General features: G+C 39.5%; 1 protein-coding gene across 1 annotated transcript in view; it reads right to left on the reverse strand.

Annotated features, from left to right (window-relative positions):
- Positions 1-1,205: 1,205 nt before the first annotated feature.
- Positions 1,206-23,726, reverse strand: part of dgkaa (diacylglycerol kinase, alpha a) — a 29,907-nt gene continuing 7,386 nt past the window's right edge. Inside the window, exons 2-24 of the mRNA XM_047369172.1 lie at positions 21,624-21,727; positions 21,260-21,336; positions 18,536-18,662; positions 18,270-18,344; positions 18,146-18,195; positions 17,983-18,057; positions 14,440-14,556; positions 12,846-12,963; positions 12,604-12,692; positions 12,395-12,514; positions 8,410-8,508; positions 8,113-8,199; positions 7,674-7,747; positions 7,520-7,594; positions 7,353-7,438; positions 7,171-7,260; positions 6,926-7,086; positions 6,758-6,822; positions 6,401-6,491; positions 6,071-6,257; positions 2,471-2,588; positions 2,207-2,267; positions 1,206-1,484 (exon numbers count right to left, since the gene is read on the reverse strand). Of these exons, the coding sequence (XP_047225128.1) occupies positions 1,410-1,484; positions 2,207-2,267; positions 2,471-2,588; positions 6,071-6,257; positions 6,401-6,491; positions 6,758-6,822; positions 6,926-7,086; positions 7,171-7,260; positions 7,353-7,438; positions 7,520-7,594; positions 7,674-7,747; positions 8,113-8,199; positions 8,410-8,508; positions 12,395-12,514; positions 12,604-12,692; positions 12,846-12,963; positions 14,440-14,556; positions 17,983-18,057; positions 18,146-18,195; positions 18,270-18,344; positions 18,536-18,662; positions 21,260-21,336; positions 21,624-21,699 (2,193 nt within the window). The 5' untranslated portion in view covers positions 21,700-21,727 and the 3' untranslated portion in view covers positions 1,206-1,409. The remainder of the gene's footprint in view (positions 1,485-2,206; positions 2,268-2,470; positions 2,589-6,070; positions 6,258-6,400; positions 6,492-6,757; positions 6,823-6,925; positions 7,087-7,170; positions 7,261-7,352; positions 7,439-7,519; positions 7,595-7,673; positions 7,748-8,112; positions 8,200-8,409; positions 8,509-12,394; positions 12,515-12,603; positions 12,693-12,845; positions 12,964-14,439; positions 14,557-17,982; positions 18,058-18,145; positions 18,196-18,269; positions 18,345-18,535; positions 18,663-21,259; positions 21,337-21,623; positions 21,728-23,726) is intronic.

The following is a 23,726-nucleotide window of genomic DNA, read 5'->3' on the forward strand; positions in this document are numbered from 1 at the left end:
GTCTGTTACAGAGACAAGATGTTTGGAAAAAAATCATCTTTTCTTTCCTGTAATCTACAGCGGTCGGACAATGAAACTAAAACTCCTGTCATTTTAGTGTGGGAGGTTTCATGGCTAAATTGGACCAGCCTGGTAGCCAGTCTTCATTGATTGCACATTGCACCAGTAAGAGCAGAGTGTGAAGGTTCAATTAGCAGGGTAAGAGCACAGTTTTGCTCAAAATATTGAAATGCACACAACATTATGGGTGACATACCAGAGTTCAAAAGAGGACAAATTGTTGGTGTACGTCTTGCTGGCGCATCTGTGACCAAGACAGCAAGTCTTTGTGATGTATCAAGAGCCACGGTATCCAGGGTAATGTCAGCATACCACCAAGAAGGACCAACCACATCCAACAGGATTAACTGTGGACGCAAGAGGAAGCTGTCTGAAAGGGATGTTCAGGTGCTAACCCGGATTGAATCCAAAAAACATAAAACCACGGCTGCCCAAATCACGGCAGAATTAAATGTGCACCTCAACTCTCCTGTTTCCACCAGAACTGTCCGTGGGGAGCTCCACAGGGTCAATATACACGGCCGGGCTGCTATAGCCAAACCTTTGGTCACTCATGCCAATGCCAAACGTCGGTTTCAATGGTGCAAGGAGCGCAAATCTTGGGCTGTGGACAATGTGAAACATGTATTGTTCTCTGATGAGTCCACCTTTACTGTTTTCCCCACATCTGGGAGAGTTACGGTGTGGAGAAGCCCCAAAGAAGCATACCACCCAGACTGTTGCATGGCCAGAGTGAAGCATGGGGGTGGATCAATGATGGTTTGGTCTGCCATATCATGGCATTCCCTTGGCCCAATACTTGTGCTAGATGGGTGCGTCACTGCCAAGGACTACCGAACCATTCTTGAGGACCATGTGCATCCAATGGTTCAAACATTGTATCCTGAAGGCGATGCCATGTATCAGGATGACAATGTACCAATACACACAGCAAGACTGGTGAAAGATTGGTTTGATGAACATGAAAGTGAAGTTGAACATCTCCCATGGCCTGCACAGTCACCAGATCTAAATATTATTGAGCCACTTTGGGGTGTTTTGGAGGAGGGAGTCAGGAAACGTTTTCCTCCACCAGTATCACGTAGTGACCTGGCCACTATCCTGCAAGAAGAATGGCTGAAAATCCCTCTGACCACTGTGCAGGACTTGTATATGTCATTCCCAAGACGAATTGATGCTGTATTGGCGGCAAAAGGAGGCCCTACACCATACTAATAAATTATTGTGGTCTAAAACCAGGTTTCAGTATCATTGTCCAACCCCTGTAAATATACTACAACCTACACTGATTCTATATCAAAAAGTGTCAGACCTGAATATACAGTAAACATGCATTAAGACTGTTAGTTTTATTTGAAGAAACCTGATGGTTTGGCTGGAGGAGCCATCAACATGCACGCTTGATTCTTGTGGGTGATATGAATCTGAAAAACAGAAAATCAAAACTCTCTGTGGTTAACACTATCATTAAAAAAAACGTTGCACTTAAACTACTGCAGATGAAAAATGTCTCTAATAAAGGGTTTCTGCAGGTTGTGGTAAGGTACATTTAATTTTTAGACCATTAGAAATAACATGTTAGACTTATGAGAAGTATAAAAATAAATCTTAAGAACTAAATTAACTTATAGCTTATACACCATAGTATGAGGCAGAATGCCTGGCTTTAAATTCCTTCGAGCAGGGCTGTTTCCTGCTCTAAATCAGGACTCTGCCGCTTTGCCAAAGCGTAAAAATGCAGCCAGGACAGAACATGGAACAAATGAATGCCAGGAAAGTATTTCTCAATAATTAAAAAAAATAATGAAGCTACAGATTTTGAACATTTAAAACTTCACTGAAGACAATTAAAGAATTTATAGGGAAAATCTGAGCTTATTTAAGACTTTTTAATACCTTCTAAAAACCTGCAGAAACCTTTTTGTACCAAATAATTTTTCAATAATTAAAAGAAGCCAATGGAAGAAGCAAGGAATGAACAAACATACAAATTTAAAACCTTGAATGGGAAATCTGGACATAATAAGAATAACTAAGACATACTAAAATTTAGATGATGAAATTAGAGACTTTTTAATACTTTTGTTAGACCCTACAGAAACCCTGTTGCTCTACAGCTTTATGGATGTGTCCACGTGTTATTTACCGTGCAGGGGGGCTGCATCCACGGCTCTCCGTCTATTTGCATCGGCATGGCTTTCTTTGTCCTGAGTGTGAAATACAGGGAGATCAACAAGTTGCATGGGCCATTATAATCCCTATATGTGGTTTAAATACCAAAAGATTTTATTGTAAATGCAAATTTAAACATAAAGCATCTGCTTTCGCTGTAACTGATTTAATTACAAGCCATTATCGCTGAGATTTCAGGCCCTACAGATAAAAACATATCTTTGAGACTCGTTCATACCTCATGGTGATCTGGGAGGTTTTAGCGAGCCTCACAGCACTTTTGAGCCCAGTGTATATCTGTCCCATTTCCATGGCTCCTTCAAGGCCAACTACCTCCAGCCGGCGGTCACTGAGGTCTGACAAGACCAAAAGAAAAGACGAGCAGCTCAGTTTGATCAAAATCCTCATCATAGTTATTTTGTATCAAAAACAAAACACATGCATGTTACTATGGAAGGTCAACAGGGAAAAAAATCAAATTAATAAATATATAATGAAATAAATTAACGTGAATGTCCATTAAATAAATAAACGTACAATTTATTATCACTGAGTTTGATGGGTGAAGTTGACATATTAGATTATTTAATAAGGACACTGCTGCACAGGAGTCATTAAATAAATAAATGTAGAGTGAAACAATTATATTTATTTTAAAAGAAATTTATAAAGAAAATTTATTTAATTGAAACATTTGAAAGGTATACTATTTTTTTGCATTTCATAATTGATTGGTATATTTAATTATTTTAATGATGTACTAAATAAAAAAATTTACATTTATTTATTTCTTGGAATATTTACATTAATTTATTTCATGATATAGGGTTGCACGGTGGTGCAGTTGGTAGCACTGTTGCCTTGCAGCAAGAAGGTCCTGGGTTCAATTCCCAAACGGGGGTCTTTCTGCATGGAGTTTGCATGTTCTCCCCGTGCATGCGTGGGTTCTCACTGGGTACTCTGGCTTCCTCCCACAGTCTAAAGACATGCCTGTTTGGTTAATTGGTAACTCTAAATTGCCCTTAGGTGTATGAGTGTGTGCGTAGTTGTTTGTGTGTTGCCCTGTGATGGACTGGTGACCTGTCCAGGGTGTACCCCGCCTCTCGCCCATAGACTGCTGGAGATAGGCACCAGTTTCCCTGTGACCCACTATGGAATAAGTGGTAGAAAATGACTGACTATTTCATGTTATATTTATTTATTTAATTTTGTCCCTTTTGGCCTTCCATATAGACTTCAAGTGAAGGCTTGGGGTGGTGTCTGGCACCAAGAAGCATTAACCTTCTGAAGGAGGCCACAGCCATGAAAGGGTGCACATGGTCTGCCGCAATGGTTAGGTGGGAGGTATCTGTCAAAGTAACATCCACATAGATGGCAGGAACCAAGGCTGCCTTCTCCCAGTGCTCCATGGTCCAGCATGGACACCCTGACTGGTCTGCATCCCAATAAGCAAGAAACTGTGATTCTTACAGTAACTCTTCAGTTGGATCGAACCAAACGGGCCAGTTTTTGCTCTGCATTAGCATCAATGAGCCCTGGCTGCCCATGACCCTGTCCCCAGTTCTCCAGTGGTCTTTCTTTGGACCACTGTTAATAGGTACTGATCACTGCAGATGGAGAACACCCCACAAGAGCCGCAGTTTTGGAGACGCTTTGACCCAGTTGTCTACCCGTCACAATTTGTCCGCTGTAAAACTGACTCAAATCCTCACACTTGCCCATTTCTCCTGCTTCTAACACATCTCCTTTGAGGACAAAATGTTCATTTGTTGCCAAATATATCCCACCCAATAACAGGAACTATGATGTAAAGATAATATTTTACTTGAAAACTGTCTCAGAGCTGTTTAGTTGTGTTTCTCTCCTAGACAAAGCCACTAAAAGAGCTACTGCTGTCATTAACTCTATGCTTTATTTCACATAGAAAGTACTCCTGGATCCATGCTTCTCTGTTTTTTGTGCGTGTCTGCTCTGTCTTCTCAAACCCCCAGTCGGTCGTGGCAGATGGCCGATCACACCGAGCCTGGTTCTGCTGGAGGTTTCTTCCTGTTAAACTGCTGTATAAGTCAACAAAACAATGCAAGAGACAGTCCTCTGTTGCTACATGCTCATCCAGGAGGACTGAATGCTGCAGGTCAGTGACTCGATGCAATCTGCTTTAACCAATTTGAATAATAAACTGAACTTAAATGCATTGTCTGATAACTATGATCATCTTAAAATGTATGTAAATGACTTTGAAGCTGTTTGTATACTTGGATTAAATTGAAGATATTGTCAATATTAACGATATTTGTTGTGAATTGGCGCTATATAAAAAGATAGTAATAGTGTTTTTCACTTCACATTCACTGACAATCAGAGGTAAAAGTCTGATTTAGACATAACTGTGGCGGGAAGAAATGTTTTGGCACAACTTGAGCCCCTTAATACTCTTTAACCATTATTTAAACACCTCAGCTAACCAGAGAATTGATGCTGACCATCTCCATCACCCCAATGACCACAGTGTACCCACCTTCTGATGGTTACTTCCAGCAGGCTATGCACCATGTCACAGGGTTCAAATCATCTCAGACTGGTTTCTGAACATGCCAAAGTGTCCACTGTACTCCTACGGCCTCCACAGTCGCAAGATCTCAATCCAACACAAGCACATTTGTTTGTATGTGAGATTTGCATCGTGGATGTGAAGCAACTGTGTGATGCTTTCATATCAATAAGGACTGGAATCCCTGGGAATATTTCAAGCACCTTGTTGAATCTACGCAATTAAAAAATTAAGGCAGTTCTGACAGCAAAAGGGTGTCCAATCCTTTTCTAGTAAGGTGTACCTATTAAAGTGACCAGTACCTATTAAAGTATACTTGAAAGGTGGGTGTTGTGTTAAAAGCTAGTGTCTTCTGCCCCCATGTGGCTAAAAATGAGTATTTAAAGGTTTACAGTATCTAGATCAGCTGAATGGGTGTTCAAGTTTTATATTATAGCAAATAAATTTTTGTAAACTACCTGCTAATTGCTTCATACTTGACTGAACAATTATTTATTTCCACATCTAAGATGAAAAAGAAACATCAGGGTTCTTTATAATCCAGGAAGTTTAGGTCCTGGTGCTAATTGCAGTCCTACAGTGGTTGTAAAAATGTAGGCTTTAAACATAGAAAAGCACAAACTGTTACCACTGTTACACCTGTCTTTGCTTACAAAAAGTTTCTTGTTTTCAAAAATTATAACAGAAACAAAATATAGCGATCACTCAGTAAGGGATTCTCTGCTTGAAATGCTCCTCGTGACTGAAAATAATCTGGTGGCCTGGGCAGAGGCAGGATATGATTCACAAGCTGCAATTAAGAGATGTTGGTTGAAGCTCCATGCTGATGACTGTTTTCATAATAATATGCATACCTGTCTCTGGCAGCATAAAATGAAAATGAACACAGAACAGAACAACAGAATAGAGCCTCCTTCCCGCTAATATAAGGAAATAATTCACTCATCCATTTCATTTTTTTGTGCTATGAAGCTGGTCTGGTGTGTCTGCCGTGCACATTTGTGTTTTCACATGCAGCTATTTAAGAACAGGTCCACAGACGGACTCGCTTCTGTCTGATTTAGTCAGTATGTGGCTTGCTGCTGTGTCTGTGCTGGATGTTCAGTTTAGGAGCTTTTAAACTGATACCAACTGCAACAGGAAATCTGGATTTGGATTTGCTTAAAAGCAATTAGCTAATGGGCTCTGCAGAGCAAAGAGGAACTTCAACATTGTACACTGGTCACATGATGTGATGAGGTTTTAGTTCACCACTCAGTGGAGCTGATGCTGTCAAGGAGAAAATACCTTGAGAAGTCACTTTCAGGATCTCTGGATTGATAATCACTTCAGGCTCTTCCTGACTTGCTTGGCCCTTGGTATCTGCTTTTTTGGTCTCACCCCATAGGTTAGAGCCACCGTGCATGCTGGGAATGTTTAGGATAGCAATCCCTTCCAAAGATTGGCCACTGAGATCCAGAGGAGTACCACAGCACTGGTAAAAGCATTGCAGGTCACAGATAAATGAAGAGAGAGCAAGCGATTAGCATAATGTCTACAGTAAAACATTCATGGTTGCTTATTTCAAAGATAAAATGCACATCTGCAGGTCTGGTGCTTCTAGTGAACTGTGCCAACCTCTATGGTTAAACTTTCACTGAGTTTCTTGCAGGAAGCAGAGATGGTTTCTGAAGTGGCGAATTCAAAATACCACAGCTTGTTCTTCATTCTGCAAATTTGAAAAATGTGTCTTTAAGGTTTAACTGTTGCTTTACATTCAGAGAGCTTTTGTCTGTCAGGAAGAGACGTCATGAGGTGACACAGATACATATGTTGTCACCACCTGTGTTGCTCAGCCTGAAGACACTGTTCCCCAACATTTCTTTATTTTAATTTCTTAACAGTATTCTTATGATTGTGATTGGGATACTGATTTCTCTTATCCTGTGCTGGATGAAGGGAACAAAATGAACGTGGTCCAATAAGCACACCTACCTGCTGTTAAATTTCTGAGGATGCTTCTCCCTCATTGTATGAAACCTGTGTGCAATGGAGGCATCCTGCCAACGCAACACAAAAAAAGTAATGAACAATGCAGAATATAAACCAACCATCTGCGAACAAAACATTTCTCCCTGTGTGGCACATTTCAGAGAAACTCACAACTCCAATTGAGAAGTAATTGTTGATGATTTCATATGGCACTGGATCACCCTTCTCCTGAATCTCATCTGGTATAACCTGCACACTCCAGCGGTCCATCAGCACCTGAGAGCTGCTCTCAATGTCTTTAATAATACGAGCCAAATCTTCACCATCATACCCTGCAAAAATGGAGGCAAGAGGTAACAGAGTTACTTCATACACACAAATGTGACACCTTTTGTAAAGTACGAAAGTGCACTCACCTCCACCCCAACGTAGACATCGCGCAAGATCATTTCCTGTTCCCAGAGGAAGGACGCCAACTGGAGGCCGTACCAGCAGGTTGGCTTTGTCTGATTGCAAGAAATGGACAAAAGAGCAGAATAAAGGAAGCGCAACAAAACAATTTATACACATGCTCTCTTTTTTGACCCAACAAGCTCACCTATTGCATCTAGAATCCATCCAACTGTGCCGTCTCCACCACACACCAAGATTCTGTAGTCCTGAAGGTTTCTGAAGAAACTCAGTCTGAAATTCAGATGATGTTGTTAACAGCAGGGCCTGAAAGCAAAGCTGAGACAGACACCAATACAGTCTGAAATAACTCACCCTGCGCCAGGGCCGCCATTTGAAAGGTTGTACACCTGCCTTGGATTCAGTAAATATTGAAATTTACGCAGGACTCTGAAATACACAAAAACAAGCTCAACAATGTGCTCATAGTGAAATCTCTTTTTAAAAATCATATATGTGTGGTGCTCACCTCTCCCCCTGCTTGCCACCACTTTTAGGGTTGACAAACACCAGAAGAGGATGGGTGTTTGGCACAGGGCTGATCTGTTTCATAAACATTTGACACATTATGACTTCAATAATTTTAAAGAGATTTTACGTGATAAATTAAAACAATGTAAAAATTTAATGTTTTTTTTGTTTGTTTTTTTTTACAAAAACTACAAATCTGAAAGGTGTGGCATGCATTGGTAATCAGACCCCAGTATTCTGATACTGCTAAATAAAATCCAGCACAACCAATTGGCTTCACCTGCTCTTGACTTTCTATGTCACATTTATGCGCTATTTTGTGTTAGTCGACCCCATAAAATAAGATACATTTGTGGTTGTAACTTGACAAAAGTGAAAAGGTCGAACACTTTAGCAGTGCGAGGTAATGTTAGTGGGCATTGTTTCATGAAAGCTACCTGAAGCACTTGTCCGTCAGGAGTAATATTGAGGTCACCGTCATCTGTTGACCCTGAGCAGCCGTTTTTCATATTGTTTGGCCTCTCCTTTAAGGAGAAAATTTGTAAATCAACCAGAAAACCTTTATAGGACTTAGTTACCAACATATGAAAGCATTCACAGTACTATAAAAGCAACACAGAGACTGTACTTAATCACAAGAAAAAGCTCTAACTGACGTAATGCTCTGCATTGGAGTGGCAGGTGCCGTTTGCACTGTTGATGTGCTTAAGATGTGCCTGAGGATAACTGTGTACCTTTATAACAGGATATATGGCCCATGGAGGCAGGATGTGGTCTCTGAGAGTCCCACAGGTACACTCTGTTGGCTCCAGGGCTGCACATTCATCATGACGCTGGTAAAAACAAACAGGTGTTACATCAAACCCCAGAGTGGTCGTGACTGACAGAATCCAGTCTTAGTTTATAAACGATTTCTCTGCTGTTGGATTTGCTGAATGTTCACGTTGATGAAACCAGAGGTGGGTGGTAACTAGTTACTAGTATACTTCTAGGAGTAGTTTTAGCCATACGTTTTACTTCTGCTTGAGTAATAATCTTTTTAAGTTATGCTACTCTTACTTGAGTACAAGTTCTGGCAACTGTACCCACTTCTACTTATTTCACTAAATAAAAAACAGACCTGTTTTAACCCAAATTTCATCAGACAAAGACACACACTTAAAGTTTGCGTTAAAACGAGACACAAACTTCATTGCTTGCCATTAGGAGGTCAAGTGAAATTACAGTAAACAGTATATATTGTCAGTGTAAGTACTTTGCACTGTTCTAACAAATATTTTACCTACTGCAAGTATTGCTAACAAAAGCTTTGTGTTGTGAACAAAATTTGATTTGGAAACGTGTTTCTTTTGCCTGAATCTGTTATTTCTATTATTTATGTTAAAGATTTTTTTATTTCATTCTTTATACATAACTTTAGATTTTTGTCTCTCTGATTACATCATTTATGGGCTGCAACTAACGATTATTTTCCTAATTGATTAATCTGTCGACTATTTTTTCAACTAATCGATTAATAGTCGGATAGCAAAAGGAGATTTTTTTTCAAAATACGAACCAGGTCAAGGTAAAGCTATGCCACTTGAGGAGTTCTGGATAGAGCATATTTACAAACCAAGGTTTTTCATCTTTGTTGGGTCATCCATTTTGGTTGGGCAGTTCAACATGCGCAGCTCAACAGACGTCGCAGCTCTGACATCACCCGGGATTATAAAACCCGTGGAAAATTTACTTTCGTTGCCATTTCCAGTGTGTCTCACGGGACGACACATCGGAGGCGCATATCTGGAGAGACAAAAACTTTTTCCTCCACAAGGCCGCTCCCAGAAGAGCTTGAAAGCTGGAAATCTGTCTGATACAAGAAGGTCAGAAGATTCATTTACAGATCGAAGACCCCGCCGACACCCGCGCAGGTGGAAACCCACAGAGGTTTTATTTCCAAGGAGATTAGTTTTCCTCCTTGTTGATTCAGTCGACTAAACGGCTCTTCATATTTTTTTCCCCGTTTTGGACGCATGAGAAGTTTACGTTGTTTTTTTAGTTGATCACGAACGCATGATCCCCTCCCTCTTTTTTCTTCAGACCCGATCCAACCTCAACCGGTGGAGAGAAGAAATCAACCTCAAAGTAATTATGTTCCTTTTTTTTATATTAAATCGGATAGGTGCATTTACAGATTTGGGCAAGATGAGGCATAGTTAAGGTGATTTAGAATCACCAGTAGTTAATCCAAGGTATCAACCTGTTGCATGCTATACTGATTGAAGTGTTTCAAATGTTTTGATTTGCTGTTCAAGTTGCGTGTTCATGTTTTTGTCCAGCTGATTCCAAATCAGCCAGGAGTTAGAAGTTGGACTTTTAAAGTTTTCCATTCAAAACAACTGCGGTCTGGGCCTCGCCCGACCACTCCTTTGTTCCAGTTTTATTACTGGAGTTTTTCCACTGAGTTCCCACCTCAGATTTTTATGACACTTTGCTCGAGATTCGGGGCAATCAGCTGTTAGTGGCTAATGGCGCAGCCCACCTTTTACCAGCTGATCTCTACAATCGAGACATCCGCACCAGGAGGATTTCTCTTTCCATTTAACCCAAATTGCACATTTTGTCCATAAAACTACTGGTTTGATCTTCATAGACACTAAATGCACATATATTTTTCTTTTATTATTATTGTTAGGTAGTCATTTTATTCCCTTTGTGTAGAATGATGCTTGTTAGTTAGGTGAAGGTTTTTGGACCAGAATAATGTTATATCAGGATTATTTGGCTTCAATAAATCTTCATATATATAATTAAGAGAAGCGTTTGTGTTTATTTCGTGAAAGAGTGATTTATCTGTCAAAATAATGTCGAAGTTCCCCCACCTTCGGTGAAGCAGTTGAATAAACAGTGACATGGTTTTTGGTTAATAAATATCAATTATTAATGAGAATTCACTAATTATAATTATTAAGGGCTTTGAGCCAAAAATCACAACACCAGAGGACATCTCTGACTTCTATTCATAAGTAATGATTTTGGTTAAGAAATTATTTTTCTGAATTACAATTTTTTATTATAATTTTTGACAAATATTAACTACTCAGTAATCATAATCCTTACATATTAAATGCAAAATGTGTATAGTTTTGTACAATTGTGGCCTAATTACTGCTCTGAGTGGGTTGTTATTTCAGCAAATTGCATGTTTTAGAGTCTGTAAACTCCAGTTAACTGTTCGATTACTAAGTTAGTTGACAATTATTTCAGTGATCGATTAATCACAATTAATGTGATTAATTGATTCAGCCCTACATGGTTTTCACAAATTAAATCAGATGGTATGATCAAACGGTTACTCAGTACTCGAGTAGAATTTTTACCAATTGCTTTTTTACTTTTACTTAAGTAATTGTTTGGATGACTACTTTTTACTTCTAAAAATATATTAAAGTACCGCTACTCTAACTTGAGTGCAATTTTTGGCAACTCCACCCACCTCTGGTTAAAACACGCAAAGTAAACACATAAAACTCTCTTCAGATATTCTTTACTAAACTATGAACACAAAATAAATCAGTCCATTTACGTGATTTTCTCCAAATGCATTTATTTTACATACAGTGAAGATGGACGGTTGTTGTAAACAGATGTCTGGATGAATACACACATATTTCATCAACTATACAAGATCAGGTCTTGTATAGTGTGGTCAGCAACAGGCTATTGAATTTATGGGTTTTTAATGTTCAATTTTTGTTCTTGTTTTATAGCTGTGAATTACATGCAAACATCATCAGAGAGTTTTTCTTTTTATCTGATCAGTCATTACTGAGGGAGATTACCCCAGTTGTTTTGTTTCAAATATATTTATTAGTAAAAATGCTTTTTTAATCCACGGGAACCCTATAGCGTTGTACTGGGATGGTCTTCAGTTCTCTAATATTCTTAGGTTTGAGTGCTGCAGTCAGATTTTTACAAAATCCCATCAGAAATTTTAATTGGGGTTCAACTTAGATGACTGTGATGGCCACTCTAATATCTTCCAGGACTTCTTCTGAAACCAGGTTTTGGTGGATTTTGAGATGTGCTTGGGGTCACTGTGCAGCTTGAAGTTCAAATGGTGTCCAAGCTTCAGCTTCCTTAGATAGAGCTTGACATTTTCTGCCTAGATTTCCTGATATTTGATTAAATCCGCCCTACCCTCCACATGCTTCAGGTTTCCAGTGTCAGAGGACTACCTACCTCCTCAGAAATCCGGTGGCAGTTGTTGATAGTATCATTTCCTTTGTTTTTGCAAGGCAATTATCTCTTCTCTAAACTTCTCGGACAACTCTCTTGACTTATGTGAATATTTATAGCGTGCAATGAAACATTATTATCAACAGTCCGAGTATTTTAGGTGTCCTATCTCAAGCACACCTGATGCAACAAAAGAGCACCCTGATTGGTTGCATCAGGGAGTGTATTAGCTTACATATGATTTGCAGATGTGGCTTCTTGGGTATAATTCAAATCAGTTGGCTGAATAATTCAATAAAGACAGTATTCATTAAAATTAGGATTTAATGTTGATTTTTGATTAAAAAAATTTTTTTTAAATATTAGTTTTATTTGTTCATTGAAAACACTTGAACGATTGTAAATGTTATTAATAAACCTAATTTGGAGTGAAAGTTGAATAATTTAGATCACAACAGTAAAGATACTGAGCCACAATGCAGAAAAATGACTCCTTACCATCGTATGGCACCACACACAGTGTTTCCCTGTGAGACCTTGGAGGCTCTTGATCTTCTTTTGGCATCTATCACACTTTCTAGAATCACAGTTCCCACTCACCCAGTCATGCACTGGAACCTGTAAAGTGGGAGGCAATAAGATGAAATATTCAAGTCCTATTTAGACTGTGTTTTACTGCGAAGACTAATGTGGAGAATCCAGCATACCCCCGTTTCTTTCTTTGACTTTACATACGTCCTGGCGCAGGGAGCTGGGTTCTTGTTAGCACATCGCCCATGAACTGTATATTTGCAGCCTGCACAATATGACACACAAGTAAAGGTAAAGCCCCACTTTCAGTGGGCATGAGTTATATAAAGAAGAATAATAATATTCTCAAATTTGAAATTATCGTCTTTGATAAGTGTCATTGCATTGTCGCCCTCCTCTGGTGAGGTGAGGTACTCACAGCTGCAGCACAGCCCTTGTTTCCTCAAACCCAGCAGCATGCTCTGACACACGTTGCAGTACACAGGCTTGTTAAAATTTTTCATCCTCCAGAGGTGCTGCCCGTCTTTTTGTATCATCTGATCAGAGAGAGATGAACATCAGAGGTCATGTGGAGGAGTCTTTTTGGCTGCTCCCTCATTCAGGGGTTGCCAGAGCAAGTTGGTACAACTCGCACACAGATTTGGCAAAGTTTTTACACCAAATGCCTTTCCTGACGCAATTGGGACCCAAACCTGGGTTCCCCGTATCAAAGATGCCTACTTACCCCGCTACACCATGACTATTGTTTAAAACTGTGTATATTTGGAATAGAAAACTAATGGTTTTAAGACAAAAAACTTTTTATTACGAGTTTATTTTCAGGATAAAGAGAAGTGTTTTAACCGAATTAGAATCTGTCTAAATCAGGGCTGGGCGAGTCCAGTCCTCTAGGGCCGGTGTCCTGCAACTTTTAGATGTGTCTCTGCTTCAACACACCTGAAACAAATAATTACATGATTAGCAGGACTAGAACTTGACTGCACACTGAGGAGGTATTTCAGCCATTTGATTCAGGTGTGCTGGACCAGGACACATCTAAAAGTTGCAGGACACTTGAGGACTGAGGTTGTCCATCCCTGGTCTTAATTATTGGATCATATTGGATTATTAATGGATATGAATTGGATCTGTTTTTTATGCCTTGATATGACATCTTTTTTGTAATTTGTTGCTGTACAAATAACCTAATCTTGTTTTTTCCACATTCATCCCTTACCTTTCTTTATTCAAATTACTCTTATGACACTATTTCTAATAGTATACTGTACATCATTCAGATCAAACAATAATGTCTTCTTTTGTACACAAGATTATACAATTGGATTCAATCCGCCTAAAGATAAACCAGAGCTTTTGCCAACAATTACCCACTGAGGCGACATAATGTATCTGTCAATCATCCACAGCATGAGGCATAGTGGGCAGCACACAGCGACTGTGAGGGGGCTAAATTTATGCACCCCAGGCTTCAAATATCCATGGCTGGAAATAGCCAGAGGGGAAGTCCCTCGCATTGTCTTAGAGACCAAGTCAATGGGCAGAGTCCAGCTTGTGGTTTTATATTGCTGGAGCGAGCAAACACATTCATATTTAGTGCAATGCGTAACGCAAGGCTCACAACAGAAATTGGATCCAGTAGAGGGCTAAGAAACATCTCCATGTGTTTGCCTTCTTTAATATTGCTCTTTTTTATAGTTACATAGAGTATCTTGGCTGTAAAAGTTCAGAATTTATGCTACCACTTTGATGGTGCCGAGTAAGCGGAAAAACACCACGGCATTATGATGGTGCAGAGGCTTGCATGAGGGGGGATGACATTACCACACCCTGTAACACTGAGTCGGCATAAAGGGCCTTAGAGACGGAGTAGGAGGAGGAGGAGGTAAAGGACAGAGGAACTGCACTACAAGGCCAGGGCTTCAGAGCAGCGACAGCAAAAATTAAAACATGTTCAAGCCCTGCATTCAGAACCCAAACCACATAAACAAAGAAGCATGCTGCCATTAAAACACCTTCAGACCCAGCAAGACGAGCAAAGGGACGTTGTTCATGCCTCCTTCTACCCACTCATCCAGAGACACTGTGCCGCTGCAGTCGGCATCAATGGCTGTCATCATGTCCTTCAGCACCTGATGAAACAAGATTTAGTCGTTACTAGCCATTCTGCTTACACTGCTGTGAAAAAGTATTCGCTTGCTTACTGGTTTCTTCTATTTTGGTAAATTTTCTAACACTTCTCATCAGACACATTTTAATGTCAGGCAAATATAACCAAGATATATTTACACTGCCACAACCTGCCATGAATAGGTATATGTGTATGTTTATATATATATATATATATATATATATATATATATATATATATATATGTTTGGACTCACAAACTTGGCCATTAAAAAGGTGATTCTCATACTGAAGATATATACAAAATGCAGTTTTCAAGTGATTGAATTTATTGAGGAGAAAAAAGAGCATCCAAACCCACCTGACCCCTGGTTTAATCATAAATTAACTGTGATTAACTATATTTCTTTACTCTAATTTCACTAGCCCTACCAACCCTGATTACTGCCTGATCTGTTGAACAGGATTTAAATAGAACCTGACTGACAACATGAAGCAGGCAAAAGGATGTGAGGAGTCATTGGCATCCATCACAAAGCCATTTCTAAACCTTTGAGACTCCAATGAACGATATTGAGAGAAAATATCTACAGAATAAACAAGGAACAGGGAGGAACCTTCTCAGCAGAGGCCGGCTCACCAAAATTACTCCAAGAGTGCATTTACGACCCACCCAGGAGTTCACAAAACCTAGAGCAATATCTAAGGGAGTGCAGCCTCAGTTAAGGTCAGTGTTCATGAGTCAACAATAAGAAACAGACTGGGCAAAAAGGCAACCATGGCAAAAAACACTTTTGACCGAAAACAACACAAAAGTCCATCACATTTGCCAAAAATATCTTAATGATCCTTTAAGACTTTGGTCAAACATTCTGTGAACTGATGGGACAAAAAGTGAACTGTTTGGAAGACTTTGTCCTGTTAGGGCTGTATAACAGGGCGAAGTCTTCCAGTAAACAGTATTTCAGAAAAAGGACATCATACAGTCAGACATGGTGGACCGGAGCTGCTTTACTGCTTCAGGATCACTAGGAATTCTGCTCTTTATATACCCGAATATCCTGAAGGAGAAAGTCCAGCCATCAGTTCGTCACCTTAACCACCTTAAGTAAGATAGGGTTCTGCAGTAGAACAATGATCCAAAGCACACTAAGAAGTCCACCTCTGAATGGCTCAAAAAACAAAATGATTTTGGTGTGCTAGTCAAAGTCTTGAGTTGAATGAAACTGAGATGCTGAACATGAACAATCTTAAAGAGGTTGTTCATGTTCGACTATGGCTGAATAAAAACAATTCTCCAAAGAAGAGCAGGTCAAAACTCCTCCACAGCGACGTTAAAGACTCACTGTCACCCACAAACTCTTGATTGTTTCCACCAACGGAGGAACAACCAGTTATTACAGCTAAGACCAAAATTATTCATACCGCTGGCAGATTTAGGTTGAAAGTAATCTTTAAATTTTGGTAATACGTTTCTTGTGATTAGAAGGAATATTCACTTTTTGGAGCGACCCAGCCTGACCTGACTGGTTCCTGACTTGAATCTTGTAGAGAATCAGTGGAGGGAGCTAAATACAGGTCCTTCTCAAAATATTAGCATATTGTGATAAAGTTCATTATTTTCCATAATGTAATGATGAAAATTTAACGTTCATATATTTTAGATTCATTGCACACTAACTAAAATATTTCAGGTCTTTTATTGTCTTAATACGGATGATTTTGGCATACAGCTCATAAAAACCCAAAATTCCTATCTCACAAAATTAGCATATTTCATCCGACCGATAAAAGAAAAGTGTTTTTAATACAAAAAACGTCAACCTTCAAATAATCATGTACAGTTATGCACTCAATACTTGGTCGGGAATCCTTTTGCAGAAATGACAGCTTCAATGCGGCGTGGCATGGATGCAATCAGCCTGTGGCACTGCTGAGGTCTTATGGAGGCCCAGGATGCTTCGATAGCGGCCTTTAGCTCATCCAGAGTGTTGGGTCTTGAGTCTCTCAACGTTCTCTCGTTTCCTGCACACGCTTGTGCACGGTGGCTCTGGATGTTTCTACTCCAGACTCAGTCCACTGCTTCCGCAGGTCCCCCAAGGCCTGGAATCGGCCCTTCTCCACAATCTTCTTCAGGGTCCGGTCACCTCCGGTCACCTCTTCTTGTGCAGCGTTTTCTGCCGCACTTTTTCCTTCCCACAGACTTCCCACTGAGGTGCCTTGATACAGCACTCTGGGAACAGCCTATTTGTTCAGAAATGTCTTTCTGTGTCTTACCCTCTTGCTTGAGGGTGTCAATAGTGGCCTTCTGGACAGCAGTCAGGTCGGCAGTCTTACCCATGATTGGGGTTTTGAGTGATGAACCAGGCTGGGAGTTTTAAAGGCCTCAGGAATCTTTTGCAGGTGTTTAGAGTTAACTCCTTGATTCAGATGATTAGGTTCATAGCTCGTTTAGAGACCCTTTTAATGATATGCTAATTTTGTGAGATAGGAATTTTGGGTTTTCATGAGCTGTATGCCAAAATCATCCGTATTAAGACAATAAAAGACCTGAAATATTTCAGTTAGTGTGCAATGAATCTAAAATATATGAATGTTAAATTTTCATTATTACATTATGGAAAATAATTAACTTAATCAAAATATGCTAATATTTTGAGAAGGACCTGTATTAGGGTCATGGCAAGCAGGCCTTCAAATCTCAAGGTAAATCATCAAAAAACGAGTGAAAACATGCAAAAAGCTGATTAGCTATTACAGGAAGAGCTTGATCGCTGTAATGCTAATAAAATTTTTCCTATTAATTATGACACAATTCTCGATATATGGCATTTGTAATTAAACATAAAAAAGCAACAATTATTTTTTTTTAATTGAAACTCCTTTTGCATTGTTGTACAGATATCCTATCAGTCTGATATCGTATCAGAAACAAACATCTAATTGAATTAATCAAATTTTAAATGTAAATCTACCAGGAGTATGAATAACTCTGGGCTTAACAGTAGGTAGATTTATGGGGCAATTACTTTTCACATATGGCCAGGAAAGCTTTTTTCCTTAAATAAATGAAATTATCATTTGAAAACTATTCTCTGCATTTACTCAGGTTATTTTTGTCTGATATTAAAATTTATTTAATGATCTGAAACAGCGTGACAAAAAACAGAAGAAAGTTGTATGGGGGAAATGTTTTTCTTTTTCTTTTTTTTTTTCACTTCTGAAACTAGTTGTGAAAATAAACCTTTGAGTTTCTATGTAGGACATCTTGTCATTTCTATGAATGGCATATAATCAAGTAAAGATACTGTAAATGTGTCCACCGTTAGAAATATGAACCTTATTGCTGAAGCTTAAAGCAACATGTGTGCATGGGTCCATTTATGTGGGGCATTTACATGTTAAAGCAAGGCCATTCTGGGACTTACAGGTTTAAGTTCGGACACGTCCCAGTCAAGATATTCAGCGGCATGCATCATTTGAGCAATAATTCGATCTACTTCCTGTTGAATAAAAGAAAAGTCGTTTATGCCTGAAATGATGAAATGATGATATTAAAGAATATTGTAAACAATTTATTCAACAACTTACAGAGCTGTCAAGGACTCCATTGCCATCTCTGTCATAAAGCCTAAAAGCAACTGGAGAGAGAAAGGAAATGAAAGTGGAACTACCAGCCTGCGGGTTCTGATGAGCGAAGAAACTAACAACTTACACTCTAGTTTGTCCCTGGGTTGGCCATCTTCCAGCAGAGAGAAATAACATGAAACATCCTTGAGGAAGACCTCCTCTAAAGGGGAGATGGGAGGAAAGAGAGAAGGCTGTAAATACTCTGGTTACCATATCTGCACAAACAGTGCTGAACAGACATCCACTGATAAACGACTCTGCGCCAAATAGGCCATAATGTAAATTGATAACAGCCTGCTGTAAAGTGCATGCAATGAGTTGCTTGAATGCACAGTGTAAAAATAATCTCACTGGTGCTGTCTTCCTGGGTGGGTTCAGAGTTTTGGAAGGAGCGAAAAAGTCGCTGGCAGAGATCCGAAGGGAAATCCACTTCTAGGTAGGTTTTTAGGAACTCACGAAAGCCTTCCTCATTGATGCACTAGGGCAAAATGAATGAGAGAGGTATGCTTTGTGTTTAGTGGTTTACAGACAAATAAAATAAAAACGCTCAACTGTCCTCATATGTTTGAGTTGTCAACTTCCTTTTTTCAAACTCAACTCCTCTGAAAATAAGGGAAGAAGATCATCACAAACTGCTACAATTCTTGTAACCATATCAATATATTAACCTTGAAGTGTGTTAGATGAGTCTTTGTGGTTTATGTGTAAAGGCCTTCAAAAGCCTCAGATGTAAAGTGCAAAAGTATTCACATCCATCAACTTCTATGTATTTTACCGGTATCATGTGTGATAGACCAACAAACAGCAGTGCATCATTGTTTTTTTAAATACAAATCTCAAAAGTGTGGTGTACATATCTATTCAGTGCACCATGAGTCAATACTTTATAAAACCTTCTTTTGGGGGTATCTTTGCGTGTCTTCAGACTGAAGTTTTTGTCCGTTCTTTCGAATGTAGCTCAAGCTCGGTCAGGTTGAATGGAGATCATCGGTGAACATCACTTCAAGTCTTGCTACAGTCTCTAAACTGAATTTAGTTCTGGACTTTGAATGAACCATTCTAATACAATCATAATGCTTTTATCTAAACTCTTCCATTAAAGCTCTGGCTGTAGGTTTAGGGTTATTTTCATGCAGGATGGTGCACCTCTGCCTCAGTAAGTCTTTTGCAGCCTCTTACAGATTTCCTTCCAGTATAGTTCTGCATTTAGCTCCATCTATCTTCCCATCAACTCTGACCAGCTTCTCTCTCTCTGCTGAATAAAACCATCCCCACAGCATCATGCTGCCACCACTGTTGCCCCTTTTCCACTGGCTCTGCTTAGGTTTCACGGCTCTACTCCACTCGGTCTCTCTCTACTCAGCACGGACCCTGTTGTGTTTCCACTGACCCACTGATGAGCTATGGCTAGAAGCCTCACCTCCAGCCTTCATTGTAGTTCGCTGTGGTGCTATTAACGTTATTGTGTGACATTGTAACATTTATCTGCATGAAACGATAAAAATAATAAGTAAATAGAAAATAAATAGAAAATAAAAACAAATAAACGAAATACCGATACAACTAAATACTAATAATGTTTGTATCATTGTACATGCAAGAATGTCTTATATATGTTTTAAGTTTCTTCCTTTTCAAATAAACTGGGATAATTATCTGGACCACAACCCAGCCAGAACTTATAAAAACAGGCTAAGGGGTTCTGAGGTGAGGGGGGTGTGGCAGGAGAATGCAGGCAGTCAAATATTTTGGTGTTGTTCATGAGTTTTATTAACTTTACCTAGACTACGTCTTGGTCCCATCAATCAGTGAACAGCAGTCTGTAGTCCCTACTCAGCCCCAGTCATAACTGCTCAGGAGCAGAGACCAAAAAACTAGATACCGGCATAGAAAAAACAGTAATGGAAACGCTCGCAAAGCAGGCCAAGTGGAGTGAAGCTGGGATAAACAGAGCCAGTGGAAAATGGGGTGTGGTGGTGTTGTGTTCAGGGTGATGTGCATTCTTAGTTTTCCTAAAGACCAAGGGGTCTGCATGTAGGCTAAAAGGTTCAAATTTGGTGTCACCTGAGCCGTATTGACATTTTACCACATTTGCTTTGCTCCCAATATGACTTTCTTCTTAAGAATCTGTCACCAGACAATAAAACTCCCTTAGAGTTACTATGGGCCTCTTAGCTGCTTTTTTAAATTAATGCTCTCCTTGCTTGCAAGAATGCACTCCTTTTTTTAGTATATGCCATAAAATGCCAATAAAATACCATAGTCATTGGATGTAAATGCTTTTGTAATTTTTATAACATTATTCCTAAAGAGAAACATCTAATAAAAACTGGAGTTACTGCACTGTTTTTATGTTTCAATGACATAAAAAAGCAAAAAGTAGCTCCTAATTCAAGATTGTGGTCCATCTGTTTGACCTGACAGATGGACTGGAATCACACAATATTTTGCTGCAGGGCAAACAAGCTGTGTTCCCTTGATGACGGTGAACCAAAAATCCCTTTCACATTAATATTTTTCCTGCAGGGATGCCCCAGTAATACTTAAAGCTCCATCAAGGCAGTTAAATCACAAAAAGAAAAAAAAAAATTAGCACTCCATCCATATCTAATAAATAAGTTTATTATTGTTTTCCCTAACATATATTAACTGATTCTAGGTTTACCATTATTGTAAAACCCACATTTAAATGTAAGTCATAAGCAATGACCCCTTTTGCTTTTTGCATAGATTAGTTAAGAGCAAAAAAACATGAATGTATATTATTGTAAGGATCTTTTATCATTTACGTTTGTGCTCGCACAGCATGAGGAAAACCAGCTCAGTGTTTCACGGGGCCTTGCTGTGTGGGCAAATCTCAACTGCAACAGCTTAACGACTTGATCGATAGGTTGGAATTCTAATTAAGCAGCACATGATTAATAATAACTGACATGATACATGAATCATAGTGCCTTTTCACACTAAACAGCTGCGCTTAGCGCAATCATTTTGTTCCTCATGCAGCTAACATCTCTGTGAGTGAGTCCACTGTGAGGACTCGACTGAGTGCAAGAGGACACACCGTCCCCTCACCTCTCCATGTCTGTGCTGGGCCAGCCGGCCGTCTTTATCAAATTCCCTCAGCACGTCTTTCACCTTCAAGCTGCAGTCTGGAAGCAGAAACACAGAGGTCACACAGGGCTGCATGTACACTGTAATTACTGATGAAAGCTTGAATCCTCTGTGGCTCTTTATTTAAATAATACATTGAAATACATTTAAGTAGAGTACAAGTGCATATTTTAAGTTGCAAAAAAAGAAGATTGTAGACTACTGCTGCCGCTAGATATGAGAAACCATGAGCGAGGGTAAATGAGTGTGTGTGGGTGGAAGTGTGTGCAGGGAGGGATGTTAAGCGCTGCAGAAGCCGCCTGCTTGCCTGTCTGTCTGTACTCACATTCAATATACTGCTGAAGCTGGATGAAGTCGACAGGGTTCAGTTCCTTCACCTCTGGGTCTGTGGGGGCGGACATGGTGTCTACTTCTGCACTAACTGCCTGCCTGTGTAGACACAGGCGAGAGAAACAGTTAGATGTAGACGGAGAGAAAAGAGAAGGTGGGTGAACAGCAGACTGCTTCTTTGTAAAACATAAAAGCATGGCTGCAAGGAAGAGATAGCATCTTCCTCACCTCACAATGTTGAAATCCAGAACTCCAGCCCAACAGACAATTTACCTCCAAACTTTGCAAGAAAGGTTTGCACACACAAACATATCTGTTATAATAAGTAATTATTGTAGTATTACTTCAGACCTTTTCACATATACAGCAATGTATATACAGCAATTTTGGTTATGAACAAAATAAGTTTTTACACATAAGATGGGGAAAAAAATGAAATTGTTGCATGTGTTCAAATTGAACCACTTTTACCCTGGTACCCCTAAATAAAGTCCAATGCACCCAATTGTCTTTAGAAGACATCCTATACGTATCCCCAGCTGTTCTGTGAAGGCTTCATAAGTTTGACAGAGAACATTAGAGAACAAACAACATTATGAAGACCAAGGAACACAGCAGACAGGGAGAAAGGTGAGGAGAAGTTTAAAGCAGAGTTGGGTTATAAAACAATACCCCAAGCTATGACCATCTCACAGAGCACCGTTCACCCATCATCCAAGAATGGAGAGAGTCTGGCGCAACCTCAAACCTATAAAGTCATGGCTGACCACCTAAACAGGGTGGGCAAGGAAAGCATTAAACAAGAGGCAGCCAAGAAGCCCATATTAATTCTGGAGGAGCTACAGATATCCACAACTCAGGTGTAAGAATCTGCTGACAGAAAGAGGTCCCATTCACAGTTTGTCACAAGCCACATAGGGAACACAGCAAATGAGGAAAAATGTTATCTGGTCAGATGATAACAAAACTTTTAGGCCTACATGCACATTGCTACAGTATGTGTGGTGGAAAACTTATACTGCACATCACCCTGAATGGCCATCCCTGCAGCCAAACATGGTGGTGGAAGCATCATCGGGTGGTAAAGCTATTCTTCAGCAGAGACTTGGAATTTAACCAGAGCTGATGGGATGATGGATTGAGCTAAATACATGACAATACTGGAGGGAAACCTATTAGAGGCTACACGGTTCTTCTTCACCAGTAGACAATGGCCATAAGCATAAAGCCAGAGCTACAATGGAGTGGTTTGGATCAAAGCATGATCATGTGTTTGAATGGCCCAGTCAAAGTCCGGACCTAAATATAATTGAGATTCTGTGACAACATTGACAAAGTTATGTTCACAGATGCTTTCCATCCAATTAGATCAAGCTTGAGCAATTTTGTGAAGAAGAATGGGACAAACGTTTCAACATCTAGATGTGCAAAGCTGGTAGAGATGTACAACAAAACATCTGCAGCTGGAAAGGCAGTAAAAGGTGGTTATACAAAGTATTGACTTAGAGGGGCTGAATACTTATGCACTACACACTATTCAGATGTTCTGTATTTGTAAAACATTTTGAAAGCTATTCATCTTTCCACTGATATAATGCATTGAGGTTTGTGGTTACAAAGTAAAAAATATCAATAAGTTAATGGGGTATGAATACTTTTTGAAAGTGACTGTATGTATTTGTGTATTTTTCCACAGATAATGGAGCCTCACAACAAATTTAAAAAAAATACGCATACGGATGCCAATAAAATGTCTTTGTTGGACCCCACACCATCAAAACAAGCAGCTAGCTAGTTAAAACTGGGTCAGGCAGAAATTATTTCAGCCGAACAGTACCCATGATACTTTCACTCTAGGGATTCTCTGCACCCAAAATCTGTTTCATACGCTCTCTGGCCTAAATCAGCTTCAAACAAACATTGAACATCAGATGCAGTTGGTTTAGTAAGTGTCAAGCAGTGGTGGGGTCTGTGAGAATTAAGAGATAAACAATAACTTATCAGTCGCAGGCTACAAAAACCAATCTGGGTGGTAGAGGGGCCTCCCCTTGTATTTGAAAAGGAAGAAACTTAAATGTCACAAAGTCATGAGTGTACA

This window comes from Girardinichthys multiradiatus, chromosome 1 (assembly GCF_021462225.1).
Source record: "Girardinichthys multiradiatus isolate DD_20200921_A chromosome 1, DD_fGirMul_XY1, whole genome shotgun sequence".
Classification (NCBI taxonomy): domain Eukaryota; kingdom Metazoa; phylum Chordata; class Actinopteri; order Cyprinodontiformes; family Goodeidae; genus Girardinichthys; species Girardinichthys multiradiatus.